Consider the following 21,402-nt stretch of genomic DNA (forward strand, 5'->3'; position numbering starts at 1 on the left):
TGCTTGAATTAACAGCTAACATGTTTGTACTGCTGCTTGGTTTATTAGGGACAGTATGTACCCGAGAGAACAGCTGCAGGTCGATAAAAAAAGGGTAGCCAGAGCTGCGCACCCTGAGAACGGATGGATACTGCAGAGAGAGGGAGGGTGAGGTAGAGAGACTGGGGGGGGATAGGAGGAGTCCCGAGAGGGAGGCAATTTGGCATCTGTTCAGCAGCAATGCAGGTGCGACCAAGGTTGAAACACGAGACGGGACGCGTGTGACACTGCACTGAAGGTGTGTCTGTGGTGTGACAGGAAAATAGGTGTGGATGCGGTGTGAGAAAACATGAGGTGCCAATACTGAAACGAGTAGAGACAGTATCAAAAAGTATGTTGGGGAGAGAACCAACCCAAACCCATTAGCCAAGTTATAAAAAACCAAACGCAGGCGACCGAAGGTACAACAGCAAGAAGCTGGAGCAAAATCCAGTAAAGGCTGAACACATTACTGTATATTCCTCTGCCACTCAAAGACAAGTACGAGTGGTGAATCAGCACTTATGGTAAGCTTTCAAGAAAGTGAGCCCTTTCATTTATTGCCAAGTAGTAATATATAGGCGATATTATATTCAACAGTTCAATATATATTGATGTGTTGTGTGGTATCTCCACATTTCACTCAGGAGTAAACATCAGTCTTTAAACTTGAAAGAAATTTGATTTTACATTAATCATGACAATTACCTATATAGACTTATGTGGCAATCTTTACCATAATAACATAAGTTTGAAGGGATTTAGGGTTTCAGTCTACCAAGTTTTTAAGCAATACTGCGTTGTGAGACTTTATCGGGCTACATAGTTTTAATGATACATACAGATAATGAATATCCCTTAGTGCATAGTGAACTTATTTACTACAACTGATCATATCACTGAACTCACTGTAGACCCCTGACAGACTGACAGTGTTTCATAAAGTTACACTTTCATGAACGGCTCACCCGGAAAATCTAGTTATCTGGCTACAGAAATCAAACAACGTAAACAAAAACACATTATTATGTTGTTTCTCTGAGATTCAACAATGGTACAAAATCCATCCAGCTTCCTGACGCCAAGAGTCCCGTCGTGGCAGGTTTTTAGCTGTAATAGCAACACATCCCATGATGATGACCTGCTTTGTCACACAGGCTTTCAGTAAAGTTCTCAGATTTCCTGGTAGTGATGTAAGAGCTTTCTTGGATGCCTGGCTGCACCGATGGCTGACTGGCTGGCTGTTACTGTCCTTTACCGTTTCAAATTACAGACACTAGGAAACAGCTCAACATAATGCCAAGTCATTTTTCTGGTGCTGATTTTGTTAGGCGAGTAGCATCACTGCATGTGGTCCAACGAAGTCTCACACTTGCTTTGGTAAATGAGTGTTGTTATGATAAACACAGCGTGGGCTTGAAAATACACCAATGTCACAACTATTGGTCAAACTGTGAAACATTGGATTGTTGCCTTTGCATCACATAGTCATGGAAACGCTGCTGGCTTACTTTATAATACGACGGATAAAAGGCCACGGGAGGGGGCATAGCCTGGTGTCACTGCACAATGCCAAACTACTACAAGTCATCACTTCCCCCCAAACTTTATGGAAGTGCAGAACTAAACTAGAAGCTCATTTCATGCGGAAATTCGATTTGTGAGTGCACAGGATCGACTGCCGCGAAAGCACAGCAAAGCACTTTTTGCTGAGACAGATCACGTTAACCTGGATTCCAACCAACAGTCTTCTAGCTGGGAGGCAACAACACAGACCACTGCACGAAGGTGATCTCGATAGACAAGAGTCATTTTGTCAAAGAATAAAGAACATTCACACGTAAGAAAGAAAGAAAGAAGTAAAGAAAGAAAGATGTAAAGGTGTAAAGAAAGACGTAAAGAAAGAAAAATAAGAAGTACAGAAAGAAAGAAGTAAAGAAAGAAACAATAAACATAGACATTAGTGATATGGCCTGGATTCGAACCAATAGTCTTCTGGCTGAGACACGACAGCACAGATAACTGCCCCAAGGCGATCTCGATAGACAAGAGTCCTTTTGTCAAAGAAAAAAGAATTGCAACTTCGTTGGCCCCCTACATGCAGATTTTTGGTCAAATTCATGTTAAAAACTGATGAATTCATAATAAAAATCACTGAAATATGATAGAGCTTAGAAAATGAATAGCCCTCGAGTAATGAGTGAGCCGGATTTTTTGATGTGAAAACGGCATACGTAGCTCAAAAGCTGTGGGAGGATACTTCTCTAACAAGCACCTCGTTCAACGCAGCCCACACACAGGACGACAGCATTCACTGCCTCCTCAATTTCTGACAGGCAATTACAGAAACCTTGAGCAAATTCAACAAACCTTACCAATATAACTGGTCCCATTGTTTTTTGGCAGTAGCATTACTCTAGCTTGCCAGTGAACTTAGTGTAATTTCATGTTGTATTCTGACTGGCTGGTGGGCAAATGGGATTTTACTAAAAGGTTTCTGACGCCATCTGATTTTTCATGAAGCTCATCTTTTGTCCCCAGATCTCTGAATGTGCTGCCGGTAGAGTTTGTCCCAGAGCATCAACATCTCTGACGGACAACCAAAGAATTCACCCACATTAGACAAACCATATAGAGCGCAGTGTAGTGCTGCCTTCAGGTTATCTCAATAATGGATCTCACATCTGATTATTGTTATTACACTGCACTATCAGATTTCATTCAGTGTTTAATATCAAGAATTGAAACAATGCGGTGTGACTCTATGCATAAACTATTGATTAAATAGCTTGTGGCGGTAAAAATGTACGTATAAGTTAGAAACCCTTAACAATAATGTCCCTCAATTTTGCTCAACACATATCCTTAATTAAATTCAGTACCAACCAAATCCATTTAAAATAAGACATGCTTTAGTCACCTTGTTATCGTACCTGGTCAATAATACTAACTGGAAAGTGGAAACTACACATCTGCTGTCATATTGTTGACATAATGAAATATATCAGAATGAATTTTCAACAGTGATTTAATCTGCATGTAATCATTGCTTAACGCACACAACAGTTGAATTAAAGTAAGTAAAGGTTGGGGGGGATTACTTTTTATCGAAGAATATTTTACTGGAAAGCAGAAGTGAAAGTCCCACTGATTCAGCTGTCAAAAGAGCTCTGCGTCTCTTTCCCTGCATCAGTGTTAGCAGCCAGAGGAAATCCCTTGACACACTTCAAAAAAAGCCCAAAATGGAAAAGAGACGGGGCTGTCAAGCTCCTGCACGTGCTTTTGTTGTACTAACTTGCAGGCAATAGGTCGAGCTATATGCAGTGAAGAAGGGTCATTAGTCAATCGACACATCAAGAAAAAAGGGACGTTATCTTTTTTTTTCGTCACTTAAGATATCCTGACAATCAGCACCCGGCTCCCGTCCACAACCACCGCGAAGCGACGAGCAACAAAGAGCTGAAAGACGCTTTTGTGTGAAATCCGAGCCATCCTCCATCTCTGCTGCCTCTCTTTCATGCTCTAACTACAGATGACGTCTGATTCTGCCAGACAAGGAGAGAGAGAGAGATACAGCGGGTCACCGCGTTCGCCCACTTGTCCCTCGCAGTGCAAGTGCTCACTCACCATGAACGCTGCAGGTTCCTTACAGATGGCCAGTCCTCCGGTGGGGGTTCGATTCCAAAACCCTAGCCCAGCGTCATTGCTGCCCCCTGAGCGTTCACTCCTGGCAACCAGACACCAGGGAGGTGCAAAATGAGGCCAGAGGGACAGTCGAGCTGCCGACAGAGGGACACACCCCGCGTTGGAAAGGATGCGGTAGCAGCATGATAACCCTCTTTTTCCCTCTCTCTCTCTCTCTCTCTTCCTCTCCTCCTCTCTCTGAGCAGAGATGCTACACTGTGTGACTCTGCATCACCGTCAATGCTGCTGCTGTCTGTCTGTGTGTCAGTATATCAGCACCGCCGTCTGCACTGAAGTAGCTCTGCACTCTGCTGTGCCCTGCCAGGCATTCTAATCAACCCCAGAGCAAAGGATCAGGTTTCAACCCGGACACAGTCAGGACTGAACGAGCAGCTGGAGCTGAAGAGCCAAAAACAAGTTGCATGTACAAGTTGTGTCTTGAGCCCTAGGAGATTTATTCCCCTTGTTTCCCTGCTTACAGAATGATCCACTATATATAGATGCAGTGTTGTGGCAGACAACATACCTTTGCACTGTGCACTGGATTAGTACATTTTTCACAACAGGTTTTTTAATAATTGCATACATGAGCAGTCAGTATCGCAATGATGACATTTTCAGTTTTGTTCAGCAAAATTGAACAAAAAACTGTTGAAAACCTACTCATTTAATTTTCATAAAAGAGAGGCCTGATCCGATCGAACCCGATAAAAGAGTAAACCTGAGTAAAATTACAACTGATCCTCAACAGAGAGGACGCAAACAATTGCAGCACCATGATGCCAAATCAATCAATCAATCACTAAGCTGCTGCAGTAGAAAAGAGCTGTACTATAATTGTGTCTTCAGAATGAATGTTAAGTCAAAGAAACTAAAATAATTATTTTATATGCTTCATTTCCCATTTCCACCTTCCGCACCAGCAATAGCACATTTTATTCAACTAGGTGATCTACAAAAAAAAACCTCAATCAATATCTTGGCTTGGGTTCAGTTCCTCATCAGAACAAAGCAGACCTGTTAGGTTCTCTGTCTCCCCTTCACCTCAAAACACACCGTGTTTTCCCTGTGGTGATTATTACATAACACTTGAACAGATACCAAGAACCCTCTGGTACATAAGGATCCACTCTGGTCTTCGTCAACCTGAGACCTGTGGCAATAAAACAAGACCTGACCTAATCTGGACATGATGAGTCAGGTTTCGTCCTCTAACACAAAGTAATTACGCTTTGACCCTAAAAGGTCACCAAATCTATGCAGAGGGGCATTGAGGCTGTTCTGACGGACCTTACAATGACATTTAATGATTGTTTTCCCTTCCACTTATCACCAGTAGCAAATACTTAACTTTTAACACCTCAGATGTGATGATGAATATGATATTTGTTCGATTTATTGGAGAAAACATTTTGCTATTGCACGTGTCAGCAAAGTGAAACACGACAATCCTTCTCCCGAAATCATTTCTTTAAGTCCAGAGGGGGGTTTGAATGACATTACATTCAAATTAAAACTCTTATTGGGAAAATTGTTTGGTTTCAGCCTCACCCCCAGGTCCCAGGAACTCAGACTTGTCCTGGCTGCCACACAGTGTGATTCAGAGGCTCAGCAGACTACACAACGGTTACTTTCTTCAGGCAGCAATTCTCTGTGGCCAGATATTGTACTTAGGCCTCCAGATGTAGGAGGAGTGCCAAGTCCCCCGAACTCACAGCAAAGTGGTGTAAATAAGAGTGTAAAACTTGATTCATGGAGTTGCTCTCAACGTGGAAAAGTGGCTAGTGGAATAGCACACAGTGCGTCCTGTAGCAGCTGCACAATAACCTTGGCAAATAAAGCATTACACAGACCCCGCCTTTGAACAGCAGTGTCATTGGCAACACAAAAGCTTTGCAAGCCTATCCTTGTTAACCGACTGAGGTGGACCTAAGGAATCAGGAATATAAGGTTACAACCACAGATGAGATTGACTGCGCATATCAAACTCATGTGGGTGTGTATAATGAGTGTGCGCGTTTGAGTGTTAGTGTGCACGTGCACTTGTTGTAAGAGTTAACATTTCAATCCTGGGATTCCAATTTCAAACCAATACAACAATTGGATCGACCTCGAGGCAGTCAGAAACAAAACGTGCAATTTAGCATATCAACAAATGCTATAAGTGTAGTTGTTTGTTCTTTTGGTTAAAATATATTAAGTGTATACTGTTGCAATTGCAAATTCCAACTCTCCACATCAATGGCAGCCATCTCGGTTGTTTACAAAAAAAACTTCAACACAACTCCTGTCAGTCTTTGTATCAAAAATGTCCCATGTTAGATAAATGGTTGTGATTGGCCCAATCTGCCCCTGACCAGGGGCGGATCTACAGGGGGGCAAGAGGGGGCAGCTTCCCCACTACTGTAGAGCCTTGCCCCCCCCAGCTGCCCCCCTAACTTTTGTGTTCTTAAAACTGGACTTATAAAAACAAACCGCCACTATGTCCACAAGCTTCTCAAAGCATTAAAACAAACAATAAATTGACCAAAAGTGAATAATTGTAAATGTAATTTAGGCCCCTCAAATACTTAGCTACGACCCTGCATCAAACGTGCAGAGCAGCGTTCACACAGTCTGGCTCACACACAGCGAGTCTGCTACGGTGGCTCTGCATCTCGGCAAAGAGTGGAGCGACTGTGCGGCCCCGGGGTAATCTGAAGGTGAAGTCAGTTTTCCCTGGTGGAGTTTAAACACACCAATTTGACTCAAAGTTACATTTGTAATGAATCTAATGTATGCTAAAGGCAATTCAGCTTCAGCAATAACAGCGCGTCCATTAATTAGTCAAAAGTCAAATCGCTTGTGATTTGTAAGAGCTTTTTGCACTTTGATTAGTTTTTATGTTAGTAAAGACAAGAACAGCCTGACAAAATATTAAAATCCATCACGTTTACAGAGGGTCGCTGTTTTGGGGGGCGTTACATTGCAACACACTACACAGTGCAAGGAGATCGATCATTTTTATTTGATTCAAATAAATTTAATTAAGCAGTACTACAAAATCCACTCACATAGCACAGCAATGAGGCTGCACAAATGAAACCAGCGGGGATATTGCACGGGAGGAAATGAAGGAAGGAAATGAAGAAGGAGAAGGCAGTAAACTGGAGAGAGCAGGAGGGTCAGAGAAAGAAAGAGAAGAGGAAAAAGAAGAATTGAATGTGAGGGATGAAGAGGAGGCAGATTCACCCTGACCCTATTAATACTGTTACTTTTTTTTTGTTACTTTTGAATTATCCATGAACTGTTTTGTTTTGTTTGAACACTGGGGTTGTTCCTGTTGTGCATTAAAAACGCTTGAGTAGTGTGTTAAGGCATGATGAAACAATACATAGTTTTGAAGTATTTTTTTTTCATATGGAGATTCCCGCGTACCGTCCTCCCATGCCACCCTGCCAAGACCTCTTGCCAGCCCTTTGCCACCCAATGTAAAATTTTCTAGATCCGCCACTGCTCTGGACGGATCTATCTAACTGATTGGGTAGGTTTCCAGACAAGACATTTTACAGCAATTTAAACCAAATGTATTACATGTTAAAGGGCTTCAATGTAAACGGTACATTTTAGCACATTAACGGGCGCACAAAAGACAGGGCTACTTCCCTCGTGTCAGCCACAAGATAATTGGCAGCATAATTACAAGCTCCTCTAATTGCAAGCTGCCATCTTGTTCCAGGGTTTATTTTGTCAGTGGAGAACAGTCATGCTCTTTATTTGGGCCTGAGATACTTTCCTGTTTGCCTTCTGAATGGCACTGTGAAATGATGTGTCCAGTCACAAGCTGGCTATCTAACAGTGCTCGCAAACACCCTTGACATTTTGAATTTCCGCTTGTTGATCGACACAAACACTATCACGTGCACATTACTGCCAGAATGAGCAGAAAGTCTCGCACAGACAAATAGCAGACAACTACAGTTGTATGTATATTGTCATTTTTCATGTGTTACACCAAAGCCGTGAATGTGTACATTCATTTCTCAGGTCCAAAATTTGCCATGTAGGTCAACGTTCAAATACACATAGGGTGGCTGTTTGTCTTTCAGCATAGGGCTTTCTAAAAAGAGCTGTAGGGCCTAAATGCCACTAATGGTGAGTGTTGTTAGCAACTGCTAACGGACGGTGAGAAAATATTCACTGATTTTTATGAAATGTCGAAGGAGAAAATGAATTGGAAATTCACTTCCGGAACCAGAGCTATTCAAAAAGTCGGCGGTCACTGTTGCGCTCTATTCTAGCAGAGCAAATTTAAATAAGCAAACAAACAAAGACCTGTTACCTTCTGCAATTGAGGTAAATAACAGCCTGTTCAATATTTGAGGAAATACAGCATGTATTGGTTTTTAGTGCCCGGTGGTAAAAAGGGATTTTTAGTTTCTCATGATTTGATCTTTGAACAGCAGTAGTTCTGCGGCACAAACTAATTAAAGAATGAATTCAAATATGGAGTTTAAAGTAAAATTTAGCACTTAAGAAGTTCAGTCCGATACCGTCAAACACTTCTATTAACAAAGTACTGAAATCCCAAATAAAAAACAAACAAAAAAGGAAACATTTTTATACAGAAGGGATCAGCTGTTCAGAGGAGACGACACTCCTCAGCTCACAGTCAGGGAGGCTGTGTTCTCTGTGACAGGCTCAAACTAAATACACAGCAAAAAAAAGGAAATAAGTATAAAACAAACAAACCTATTGTTGGTTCATGTGACTAATATCTTGAAGGCTTGAACACAAAATGCCGCTGAGCGGAGGCTCAGATGTTGCCATGTAAAAAAACAAGCTAAAGTATGCTTAAAGCATGCTCTTCTTCTCAATGTTCAACAAGCGTGGTCTGAAAGCATCTGGTAAATTTTTCATGTACAGATTGTCAGTGGAGATATGACTCTGAACACTGCACTAAAACTACATCAAAGAACAGAAACTTAAATCGCAAGAAATCACAAGAAATATTGAGCAATCACATTTTCACACTTTTTCATTTCAAGATCCACTGAGCAAAATACTTCCAAACTGAGTTCTCAGTCAGAGGGAATCAAATAGTCTCTTTGACATTATTTGAATTTCCTCAGTGAAGGATTTAAGAAATCTGATTCATGTAAAACTTCAGCAGCAACTCGATTTTGGAAATGGTGATTTATTCTGCCTCATGGTGAAGAATCATTTTAAAATTCATAATTTTCTCATCTGAGCCTATATTGCTATTTTAATGCCTTTTATATTTCATTTTATTGAGATGATGATAGATGGGCTTTTGCCTGGTGGGTAGAGCATTGGTCTATTTTCCTATGTATGCTTTTTCAGTTACTGATATCTGATCATAAAAAATATTGTCTAGTGTATGGGAGATATCTGATACCTCATTTTTATGCACAATTTCTTCCAGTTACCAGGAGTTTTGTTTCTACGTTAACATTCTTCATTTGCCAACCCAATTCTGTGATCTGCCAAAAATCAATGTTCTACCTTTTGTATTTTCTTCGGGTCCTTTATGGGGCCTTCCCGTGGGGGGACTTTCCCAAAGAGCTTCCACCCCGGATCCCTCTGCTCCACTGGCCGACTGTCCTTCCCCCTCCTGGCAAACAGGCTCCTGAGAGAGAAGCCAGACAGAGGGCAGGAATTAGACATGAGGAAAAATAAATTGGGTCAATACACAAGACAGAGGAAACAGTAGAACACAAGCTATGACCGCAGTCTTCACTGGGTGACTCTTTTGGGCCCCCAGAGCGGCAGGGGTCTGCGTGTCCTCATAACTAGTGGGATAAGCTCATAAGAGGAATCTGTGGATTCAAGCAAAAAGCCATACAGGCCACCCAAAGAGCAACCTGTAAGAAGACAGGCTGGACAGTCTCCAGACAAATAAACAGGACAATAATTAAGCATCATGACAGTTTAAAGGGTGAGGAAAAAAAGCCATCTTTGCCGCTTTCATTAAAGGATCCACTTAAAATTATCACGATACTATCTGCTCTGCACTCTGAGTGCTCTACTGGAAGAAAGAACAATCTGCGTGGCATGTTTATCTTCCCTCCACCTGGTGTTTAAATACCACATGCACAAGCTGCTGGAAAAGCCTTCCGCTTTTCAGCAGGGTCACCATTTAGCCAGATACTCCTTTCATCAGTGCGGTATTATCACAGAGCTGTCATTGGGGGCTTTAATTAGAGGCCTGAAAAGAGCCACGCGGTGAAAAGATGCAAATAAAACCAGTCAAATTAAAAGCCTCTTCCGACCAAGCAAGGTGACATAACAGACAAGAGTAATCAAAGAGTCCATATCTCACTGTTGGCCTACGACAAATCTCATTGACAGCATTCCACCGTGGAAACTGCTTATTCATTGATTTTGCATTGACACCGTTTGGACTTAACCCCGTGGACCCGAGAGAAGTGGCAAAGAGGTTCAAACTTACAAAGTTGTTTCAGTAGAAACAATCTGACCTTTGACCGGCTGACTTGCTGCAAATCATGACCCGAGCGCTCGCTGCTGCCTCCAGGGTCGTGATGACCGGGAAATGTGTCAGCAGACGCTCCAGGCTGGAGGCTCAGTTTAACTGACAGCTGACTGCAAGGCTTCTGTGATGACACGGCTGTCATCAAGACATTTGGCCTTCTGCTGTGCTCAACAACTCACTGAGCTCTCATTGACCATTTCTCACGATCGGTCCACTAAAACAAATCATGACATGACGTTTGTTTGCTACTATGAATTTGGAGTCCAAAGCAAAGTTTTCGGATTTTGACAAAATGTGAGAAAATCCAATTATTGCCCAAACAAAGGTGTCAAAACTTACAGATTACATTTTAACTACTGATTGGTTTAGATCCTAGCAGCACATATCAGTAAATACTTCAAACACAGTCTCACCATAGATGGTCCCACGTACAGTATAGCCGCCGTGCTCTCCTGCACTGCTTTCTGATCAGCGCTGCACGATGTAGCCTCTGAACAAACTGTACGGTTTATTGCAGCACATTCAGCTCTGTGCCAGGCTGTGAAACTGTTCCGGTAAATGGCTACAAGTCAACTTGTAACTATAACCAACTATTTTTTATTAGTAATTAGTGACCAGTAGTGGACAACAACAAGGACCAAATCTTTTTATGTCCACACTCAATGAATATGACGCCAGGTGAGCCTGAATTTAAAATGATTTACTCTCCTTTGGTAGCGCCGCAGTCTCGCCTCCCTCATCGTCGCACGTTTCACGCCAGTTCCATGCCAGTTCCACATATTTTCCTCTCTCCTTACCGATAATGATCATGTGAACAGCAGAGGGTATTTCCTCATTCTCTGTACGACTTTGTCGCAAGAAATTGAACGACAACACTGATGCGAAGGGGCCAATGCATCACAGAATGAGTGCACAAAGCAACGTGCAGCAACAGTCTCCCCCATCAGTGGCATTCAAGCTTATCTTCTTCAGCAATTTTCACTACAGCACGGGAGCCAGCATGTTCCTCCTCTCCTGTCTTTCGTTTCTCTGAGAGAGATAGAAGAAAAGTGCTAGAAGACATGAGGCGTCAACACACTTGTAGAGCAATATGTGCAGAGCTGCTACAGGAAGCTGTCATTTGGACACTATCTGCTGTCATCTCGCCTGGGCGAAAAAACTGAAAGGAAGGAAACATAAGCTTTCAGCTCATATGGAAGAATGAATAACATGGAAATCTAATCTAAAAGAGAGGTGATGATAATGTGAGGACTTTGGCCATTAATAATCTGTGAACTGACAAAATAAGAATTCCTAAATTCAGGCATGTTGACTAGCTTCTATCTGAACAATCAGCACACTACTTTTAGCATGTAGACACCTGTCGTCATATGTCAGAATTTCCATACTTAGGTCATGTGACGACAACTGAGCCATCTCAAACGGAGCCAAAAGCTAATGGAAAAGCCTTCCTCTTTTCAGCATGGTCACCCTCCACTAAACTGGACCATGAGACGCAGTTTAAAGATCAGGATAAAAAAGCCTGCGCTCAGCGTACAGACTCCTTCCTTGTCAGACTATCATTTCCAATGTCTATTAAGAACTTTGAAACTCAACTAGTGAATTATCCATGAACTGTATGATAAAAAAATGGGCACATTTGTAACCTTTAACAGCAGTGGATTGATTATTGACTCATACCTTGTATCGTCACATAAAACTGTACTGACATAGGGTGGAAAAAGTAAACTGTGACCGAGCTTTTGAACCACGGGGAGTGGTGAACTTGAGTAACCCTGTAAGCCACCACAAATCAACGCTGCACAGATCGAAGTCAACCGAGCGCCAACTTTAAATAGCAGACCCCGACTTCAAGTCTCAGAATAATTTATATCACCACATTTTTCTGTGCAGTTCCAACATAATATTTTTTTTCTTTCTTTTCAGTCTCCGTACCTTCCACCAAACAAATCCTGCCCTGATTTGCATTCAGTCAAAACCAAATGTGTTTCAACGTGACAGCTGAATGGCGATGGGTATGGTCGGGTGCTTGAGTAGAACGGCGAGAAAATCCAAAGGCAACGGCAGAAATGCTTGTTTGTAATGTTGAATTCAAGCAGAGGCTTTGCACTGCACTGGTGTGTGGTCAAGTCTCCCAGGACCTCTCAACACTTTGTGTTCTGTCTTGATGTGTTCAAATAAGGTGATGAGGTGTCCCGACAGTTCATATGCTTCACTTGACATTGACGACGCCTGGCACAGAAATACTAAGCAAGCTAGTACAAGAAGAAGGAAAGCAGAGAACACTGTGTCCCCCCCTGCACATCATAAACGACATGAGTGAGCTAGAGTTGCTCCAACATTCAGTCAACCAAGTAGACACAAAATCCAAGGGGGGAGGTCTGTATTTAGTCCACAAGAAACAAGCTGTCTAGCACAAAAGCAACAGTATTCAACTACTAATCAAATCTCTGTTTACTTTCATAGAAAAATCCATTTGTTAGGCAGGAAACAAATGTGCAATGTACAAATGTCCAGGCTACATTGATTTAAGGAATGTCAACCATTTAACAAACTGATTTTCGGATAAAAATATTTTTTTGTTTCTGTGATCCTACCTGTCGATGTACAGTAGAAGGGATGGGGTTGCCATCCTGCTCTGTCACCACAAAACACAATGAACTCCCACCACAAAAAAAAAAAAAACACAACAAAAGACTGAAGCTCCAAGTGGTTTATCTTTTAAATAAGTTATAGGGAAGCAAAGGAGAGCAAAAACTCCTCAAATCAAAGTTTGCCCTCAGTCAAAATTCAGGCCCATAGCTTCCACAGTTTTAGTAACAGAGTCCCACACAGTCACCAGGCTCAGGCAGAGTGAGACTGAAGGAACTGCTGCTCCTCTGAGTCCCCCCGCCCCGCCCCGCCACCTGGGTGTGAGAAGCAGGAATCTGAAGGGCAATGAGGGAATGAATAACTTCTCCTTGAGAGGGAGGAGAGATAAGAGAGAGAGCTGGACAGAATGGGAGGGGTGGGCAGAGGAAGTAATGCCATTTCACATGTGATGTATCACACTGAATCTAAATGATTTATCCAATCAAAAAATCTATTACAGCAAATAATAGTTTGTGTCTGTCTGATCAGCCGAGGATTTTTTTTTTTTTTAATCGACCGAAGTCACTTTTTCAAATGACCCTTTATCACCCGTGACACACAATTACAATTCAAACCCATGAATTGAACAGTGGTGTGATATGGAAACTCATACGCATCTTGAATGCGTCCTGTCAAATAACTGCACGAGCAAAAACGGAGAGTAAACTCCTTACTCTTCATGGCTAAACAGTGATGATGTTAAGGACATTTCTAGTTTTAACCAGTGTTGGGCAAGTTACTTGAAACTAATAAAACACTCATTATATTACACATTTCTTATTTAAAACATGGATTATATTACTTTATTAAGGACTCAGAAACAAAAGCAATTCATAATCCTTACGGATACAATAGGGCCTTGCACCTCTGGACTCTGACGAGTGAAGTCAGAGGATCGCCTAATGTCTTGATGACCATGAACATCTGTACCAAATTTTATGGCAATCAATCCAATCGTGGTTGAGATAGTTTGACTCCGATTGACAGACCAACACTGCCATCCATGTAACCATGATGCTAATGTGGCTCAATGTCATAAATTTATCGTATCAGTGACACCAGGTTATTGATCAAAATCGAATTACGTAATAACCCTGCAATAAGTACATTGTTTTGTATTTTACAACTTAGTTTATTCCCCAGCTCTGTAATACTACAGTCACATTCTTGAATTACAGGTTTGAAAAAGGGCTGGGACGACTCGTAGACATAATCGACTTGAAGAAATCAAACGTTAACAATGGTGGCAGCAAGTGATAGCACCGGCAGCGGCAGCAGCGCGAGCTGCAGCACGAACACCGAACAAACTAAACAAAATCCACGACCGGCTCTGGGTCGGCTTGGAAAGGTTCGGGGGCGAAGGTGGCTCGCGCCCTCTCGCCCGGACCTCGCCGCTTCCCGGGGCCGTGGACTTGGTACTCGCTGCGCCTTCCCTTTCCGCTGGCCTCGGTCAGCTCGGGACGGGGCCCCCTCCCGGCCCCGGCGCGACTGTCCGACCGGTGGGGACTGTCCGACCGGTGCGGACTGTCCTCAGTGCGCTCCGACCGCGTCGCGTCGCCAGGGTGGGGATCGGCCCACGCTCACAGGCGCAAGGGGTCTGCGGCGATGTCGGCGACCCACTCGACCCGTCTTGAAACACGGACCGAGGAGTCTGACGCACGCGCGAGTCAGAGGGCTCGCTTACTCAAAGCCCCATGGCGCGATGAAAGTGAGGGCCGGTGTGCGCCGGCCGAGGTGGTGTCCCGGCTCCGCGGGGCTCCGGGCGCACCACCGGCCCAAAAAAAAAATTAAAAATCGCTTGATTAATCGTTTGAAAAATTATCGTTTGGGACAGCTCTAGTTTGAAAGCTGTAGCTCCTAAATCCACAAGGAAAATTCGAAAACCTTTTCAAAAAAAATGTCATAAAAAAACTGCGGGCTTTAGATCACAACAGAGAAAAGAATTTTCTACCAGCAGCATGGTCCAGGAAGTTTGTTTAGCTGATGTTAAATTCCCTCAACAGAAAGTGTAACGTGGCGAAATGAAAGGGCCGTATGAACGCTTTCATGTGAAAAGGGCAAGTGAGTGTGAAAACAACTTCTGTAGAATTTCCAGTACCATGTCAACATAATAACAGGTAATAAGCTCTCATCAGTCATCGTCGTTCATCATCAATGCCGCCTTAACAAAGCATCACCACTGTATGTAAATTCATATCGGAGGAAAAGTCTACGTGGGTAAATAGAAAGTGCTGATGAAGGATCTTGTTTGATCAAAATCAACAGGTTGACGCCTTACAGAGAATCTAAGAATGATTCTCCTGGGGGCAAAAAAACCCCCCAGCTGCTTCACAAGATTACCACAACCCCAATCATTGACACAGCATCGGGGAGTTACACTTTCATCATGGCAGTATTCCCTCTTACAAACAGATACTGTGGTCCCCTGGAAGGGTGCAGTGCCACTTACAGACAACCAGTAAATAATAAGTCAAATCTGCAGTGCTGCTTTGTTTTCTCAGCTAAGCTGGTAACGGGGGGGAACTTGGGTACAGGGACATGACCCTGTTGTGTAAATGCCTACACAACAGGGCCGGTAAATGACGGTTCTTCTTTGAAAGTAAAAACAACCTTGGTTTCAACGACCAGGTTTTATTGGGTGTGACCATGTGTGTCATTAATCTTGCCGTCCTTTATATGGGACAACTTCAGAGCGGAAAGGCCAGTTCCCTGGAGTGACACTTCAGCGAGAATGTACAGTCTTCAAACCAATCTTTATCTCTGTTGCGCCATGCTGAGCGGAAGACGGAGTCACCTTCTGGGTAAGCTGTAATAAGCAAGAGTGGTGGGAGGAGACAGGATGTCTTGGCTAAGCGAGTTTGTGGAACAACCTTGAGTAATGCCTGCTCCTGTAAGGTCACAATAAGGTCTTCAACAAAGAGTCTAATGAGAGGGAGGGGAGAACGCATATTCATCTGGCTCAGGTTGGCTAAATGGCATCTGTTACAGAATTAATGTTGTATTATCAAGACAGGAATGAAGGATAATATTCTGCCGTTTCCTTGGCATACACAACAAAATCACGTGAAAAATGATTCAGAAAATATTGTCATGTAGTTGTACAAAGCAAAAAGTACATTGGTAAGTATTTAATGATATAGTGTGTCAACTATTGTAATTTCTCCTATTAAGATATATTAAATAACAGCAACCTGACAAATAAATGTATATGTTTCTTACAACTATTTAATGTGTTAACTCTAGAGCTGCAACTATCAATTATTTTCAGAATCGATTAGTAGTTTGGTCCATAAAATGGTAAAAAATGTCAATCGTGTTTCCCAAAACGCAGAGATGATTTTTGTTTTGTCCACACACCAAAGATATTTAGTTTACTGTCACAGAGGAGCAAACAAACCAGAAAATATTTACATTTAGAAAATGTGTTTTTTCCATAAAAACTACTTGAACCGATTCATTGATATGAAAATAGTTGGCGATTAATTTAGTAGCTATTATAGTATTGATTAACTGTTGCAGCTGTTCTAGTTAACTCAGTGCTAAATGTAGATACTGTACATCTGCTGTCATATTCATTGGGAAGAAATACCAAGTATGAGGAAATTTCATTTCTATATCTTGTCAACATTTGTGTGTATGACTCCGTGTATGGCAATGGAATGAATAATCATGACATAATAAATAGCACAACTTGATTCTAACTAAAACTAAAAAACTATACAACTACCAAAATACTCCCTGTAAAATATGATGGTCTTTTAAAGACATATCTGAACGTACCTGTTAAATAAGCTTGCAAGAGGTCCCAGTTTCTTTTGTCTGACATCTTCTTCCTGCTGCATGACACCTGACCCCAGGTACGGTCGCACAGGACTCCATAAGTCTCTGGGGTCTCCCGGAGATGACGAAAGGGTCACATCCGAGAAGTGAGCGGTGCCGCTGTCGTCCGTCTCCAAGGTGACAATGGCGCTGGAGTCGGACGTGACAGTGAAATCCAAGATGTCTTCGTTGGAGACCGACAGCTCGGTGCTCATGCTTGACACGCTGCACACAGAGATGTCGTCACTGCGGTTCAAGGCTCCGCCCCCGACGCCCATCCCCGTGGTGGTGGATAATCTGAGGGCGGGGCTGAAGAGGCGAATAGAGTCATACCCACTGCGGGGAAAGGTGGAGGACTTGCGGATGGTGTTGTGGTTAGAGGGGTCATCATCCAAAGATAAAGTGGCGGGAGAATCATGACTGGTATCCAGGATGCGGCCTGCGTCACCTGGACATTGGTGGAGGATGGGCTCTGGAGGGTTAATCTCCAGAGTGGGGATACCCGAGTCCTGGGAAGTCAAGCTGTGGCTGTCCTGGTCCATGTCTGAGTAGCTTTTCTGGGGGCTGCTGTAGTAGGTGGGGGTGGAGGAGCAGGATGGCATGCAACTGGGCAGGACGGGCTCGCTGTGAGGGGTTGTGCTGGCTTCATGGCACTGGTGGTTGTTATGATCGTGGGGGTCAGAGCCATTCTCCACTATGGCTTCTCCAGACACACCTTCAACAAAACAGGACTCAATAAGTTTGATGAATCTAATCAACTGAAAGAAAATAATATAGTATTGTGGAATTACAACTTGATTGATCAATGATAAAATTACAAAATTTGAAAAATTACCGAATGATATCCTGTATTGATTTATAGGGATGGGAAAATAAATCTAAATTCTTTATATCACAATCCATACATTTTTACGAACCATTTCGTAAGTCAGAAAGGATATCGCGAAATTTTCTGGCAGTGACTGAAATGTTGACATCAAAAGCATGAAACCATACAGACTGACCAGAATGTAGAAATTAGCCATACGCGCACTATTGCTACAGCAGTGCCCGGTGACTGCGCCGAGAAAACAGGACTTTTTTGTTTGTTTGAATATTGTGGGATTTGGGTTAAATGGGTAAATCAGACAAAACAAGTAATTTGAAGACGGTGCATCGTGGATAATTGCCAGCCATGCTGAGCAGGACACCAGAGGGTTCACCTTCTGGCAGATGGCTTGTGATTGTTTGAGTAATGGTTGATTGTTTCGGTTATATTAGCTGCACCATAATAGCACAATATATTAGGTGACGCTTGTATTATGACATTATATTAAGGGCTCTTCTGAGTTAAACCCTTCAATGTTTAAGTTTATCTTTGGCTTATCAACTGCATGTGCTTCAATAAATTTAAGTTAATAGAGTCACCACAAACTAATAAGAACTACTTTGAAGTAACAATAATACATGATACAGAGATTGGGAACAGGGTAGGGGTTAACAGGGGCCAACAGCTCACAGAACCAGTCAAAAAAACACTCCCCCTACCTATAATATTATTAAAGGTTCATTCTAACTGATCAGGGCGTTTAGATACAATGCGTGTAGGAGCCTTGTGAGGTGAAAGCTAATCCCACAGTAACCAGGTTGTAACAGGAGTCTGCTGTGTAATGTGAACGGGGCCCCAGCAGGGCTACAACATGCCTTGACACCAGCTGGGATGCTAAGCTTAAGCTAGTGTGTCTATAAGCTCTCTACTCTGGCTGTATTCATTTGACTCCAGACTCTCAGAGACAGACACGTTCCCACTGTGTAACTCTGTTACACACTGACGACGTGACACTACAGTTGAAGATGTGCATGGTGGTGGTGTTCTGCTTATCAACAAAGGGAAATAAGGGCTTTGACATCACACACACACACACACACACACACACACACACACACACACACACACACACACACACACACACACACACACACACACACACGCTAATGTTTATGTAAACAACTTGCAGTTTCTTTCAACACAAAAGCAAAAAGTAGTTTGGGAGCTACATATCTTTGATTCATATTTTTTTCTTTCTACCAAGGTATAAACCGCAGTGTCACCGGCTTAGTCAAGTTAATGGAACTCAATGTCACTTGTGCCAAATTCTTTTCACAGTCGATGCAGTAACTGAGAGCATGACAAAAAGGCCTGAATGGGTACACACAAAAAAGAAAGAAAGAAAAAACTCGTGTTTTCCAACTGGTTAACACACAAAGACAGATTCCTACCCAAGCTCTAAACCCTGACCTGCAGGTGGTCATGTGAGCCCTTCAGACTTTGTGCCAAAACACAGCAACAGGTTCTTCCTGAGCCACTGCGGAAATAATGTACAACTAGAGCTCACCAATGAATATCAGGCTGTTTAAATAGCCAGTATTATTATTATTATTGTGTAGTGTTGTAAAACTGGTATCCTAATTTGAAATGTATCATATTTCAATAAAAAAAATGCAGCATCACTCGTGAGACTTTAATCACCAAGTATTAAGCAGTTAACTGTTTTAGAGGGCCACACCAACACAGGCGTACACGTTGTTTGAAAAACAACACAAGGTTGCTGCCATTGTCTCCTTTGCTGAACCACCCATTTGAGCGTGCACACACAAATCGGGCTCTCTGAGTCACAATATCATTATCCATTGGCACTAGGAGGGAATGCAGCTTCACATTCATTTTATAATGTGGTTGGGCACCAATCAGAAATTCCCAAGATGTGACAAAATGCTTCCCGAGAAAGTGGACCCGTGTTGAGATGCAATTCAAATTTCAAAAGTGGCACGTCTTCAGCCAAAGATCACAAGGCATCGAGTGCTGTTACAGGGCACGTGAAATGAAAAAGGACGTGAGAAATCCCTGCTTTTCCAGGCTGTTTCATTTTGTGAGCCTGTTTCCGATGTAGCCGCATTTGTGTTAGCACATCGCACTTTCATTGGATTTTCAACATTTAGAATCAGTGTCATGCGAGATAGAGGTGAGTGATGGACACATCCTATAGTAGGTAGAAGTTCACCCTTGCACATTCATGTTACCATGTTCCTCTGCACACTACTGGTAACTGATTGTACTACTGCACTATTTCTAACTATTAATATTCATGCAAATTCTTAATATTTATTAATCTTATTCTCTATATTTTTGCATATCTTTTGTGTGCTGTGTGAAGCATGCCGCTATTAAACCGGAATTTCCCAGCTTAGGATAAATAAAGTAACTATCTATATCTACCTATCTTAACACAGCAAGTGCCAAGTGTTGTTGTTTCAAATATATGCTGAACTGATGACTGGCTTTTAAGCACTTTACAAAACCTCGTGGTTTTTTGAGAGCGGGGTTGAAAGTTGAATTTTCATCTCGGCATGTCCCGCTTGAACTGCTGAGACAAAATGAAAGACTGGCTTGGAGTTAAAAAACTGTATCATAGCAAAAGGCATTTGGCGAATTTAATGTATGCCGAATTCTAGACCTGTATTGAATCATTCAGAAGAGCAAGGTGTGACGGTTTATTGACGGTTCAAATGTATGACATCCAAGGCCGCACTTACTTTTTGCAATTTTCGCGAATGCAGTCCGGCGACACCTGTCATGTTTAGCAAGGAGAGCCGCGCGTGCATTGTCGCGGGCCGAGTTTGCGTCTTCCTCATTATCCGCGTGAAGCGTGGAGTAAAACAAACAAAAAAAAATACGCAGCGCACCATAAGAACCTTACCGCAGCGGCCGTCGCTCCGGTCCCGGGTGCCGCGGCTCGTGTTCGCCATGCTGCTGCCGCTTGAATGACGCTACAGGTGGGTGGCAGGTACGCGCCCGCCGGAGCGCTCCATGGCGATGCCGTGACTACCGCTGCACCATCGCCGCCTGCCTCTGCCTCCTCAGCGCCGCCCGGCGCCCGCACACAGCGGCAGGGTCAGGTCACTGGTCTGGGACATAAACCACACACATTCAGCTCAAGGAAGGAAGGAAGGAAGAAAGGAAGAAAGGAAGACAGGCCGCTTGGTAAACACGAACACCGCGTCCGGACGGACTCGCTCGCCGGGGCGCACTTGCCGCTGACGCCAAGTGCTTCCTCAAGTGCAGCCGAATTTGAGTTCAAATACGGCAGACACGCAGTTTCTTCACTCTCGTGGGACCAAGCGGACGAGGTGAAACACTTTGCCCCGGTGTTTGACAAATTCAATGACCGAGCGCACTGTTACAAGTTTATCCTGTATTTTTTTTCATACCTGTCTCCGAGCTTCCGCCGCCATTTTAAAAAACAAAACAAACTTGTGTATCGAGGAGAGTGCGGCGTAATCGAGTCGAGAGTGTTCACCGTCGATGGATTCACCTGGCTGGACCTGCAGGCATTACTAATCAATCGCCGACACCGACCCGTGAGCCTCGATGCGAAGAAGTTAAACTCTCCTGACCAACAATAGATTTACAGTGAGTTATGAATATTGTTAGTTACAAACGTATTGTTCGTAGAAATATCGATTGTTTCCCCACGTTCAGGCCCCCGAAAACATAAAGACCACCAAAACCCAACTGTTTCCACTCATATGTTTAATGCCACAGATCTAAAAATGTTTACATAAAACATGTAAAATACATTAATTTTTTCAGTTTTAAATAGCTACACGTGAAACAATATATATTAACGTATTGTTTCTAAAAATATTTTTAATTTCTAGAACAAACTTTCCCCCAAAAGACAATAATAATCAAATATATAACAATAAAAGCAAAAGGG

General features: G+C 42.8%; 1 protein-coding gene across 5 annotated transcripts in view; it reads right to left on the minus strand.

The window, feature by feature from the left end:
* The window catches only part of tbc1d14 (TBC1 domain family, member 14), a 36,365-nt gene extending 15,207 nt beyond the window's left edge, over nt 1–21,158 (minus strand). Inside the window, exons 1-4 of one of the 5 annotated variants that reach the window (XM_035627088.2) lie at nt 20,894–21,158; nt 20,383–20,590; nt 16,607–17,360; nt 9,208–9,331 (exon numbers count right to left, since the gene is read on the minus strand). In XM_035627088.2, the coding sequence (XP_035482981.1) occupies nt 9,208–9,331; nt 16,607–17,360; nt 20,383–20,431 (927 nt within the window). In that variant the 5' untranslated portion in view covers nt 20,432–20,590; nt 20,894–21,158. Of the gene's footprint in view, nt 1–3,645; nt 3,971–9,207; nt 9,332–12,792; nt 13,060–16,606; nt 17,361–20,368; nt 20,591–20,893 lie in introns of those variants that run through there. The other 4 variants (XM_035627090.2, XM_035627089.2, XM_035627091.2 and 1 more) reach the window with 4 other exon arrangements.
* Nucleotides 21,159–21,402: the final 244 nt, after the last annotated feature.

The sequence above is a fragment of the Scophthalmus maximus genome, chromosome 2 (genome assembly GCF_022379125.1).
Source record: "Scophthalmus maximus strain ysfricsl-2021 chromosome 2, ASM2237912v1, whole genome shotgun sequence".
Lineage (NCBI taxonomy): Eukaryota > Metazoa > Chordata > Actinopteri > Pleuronectiformes > Scophthalmidae > Scophthalmus > Scophthalmus maximus.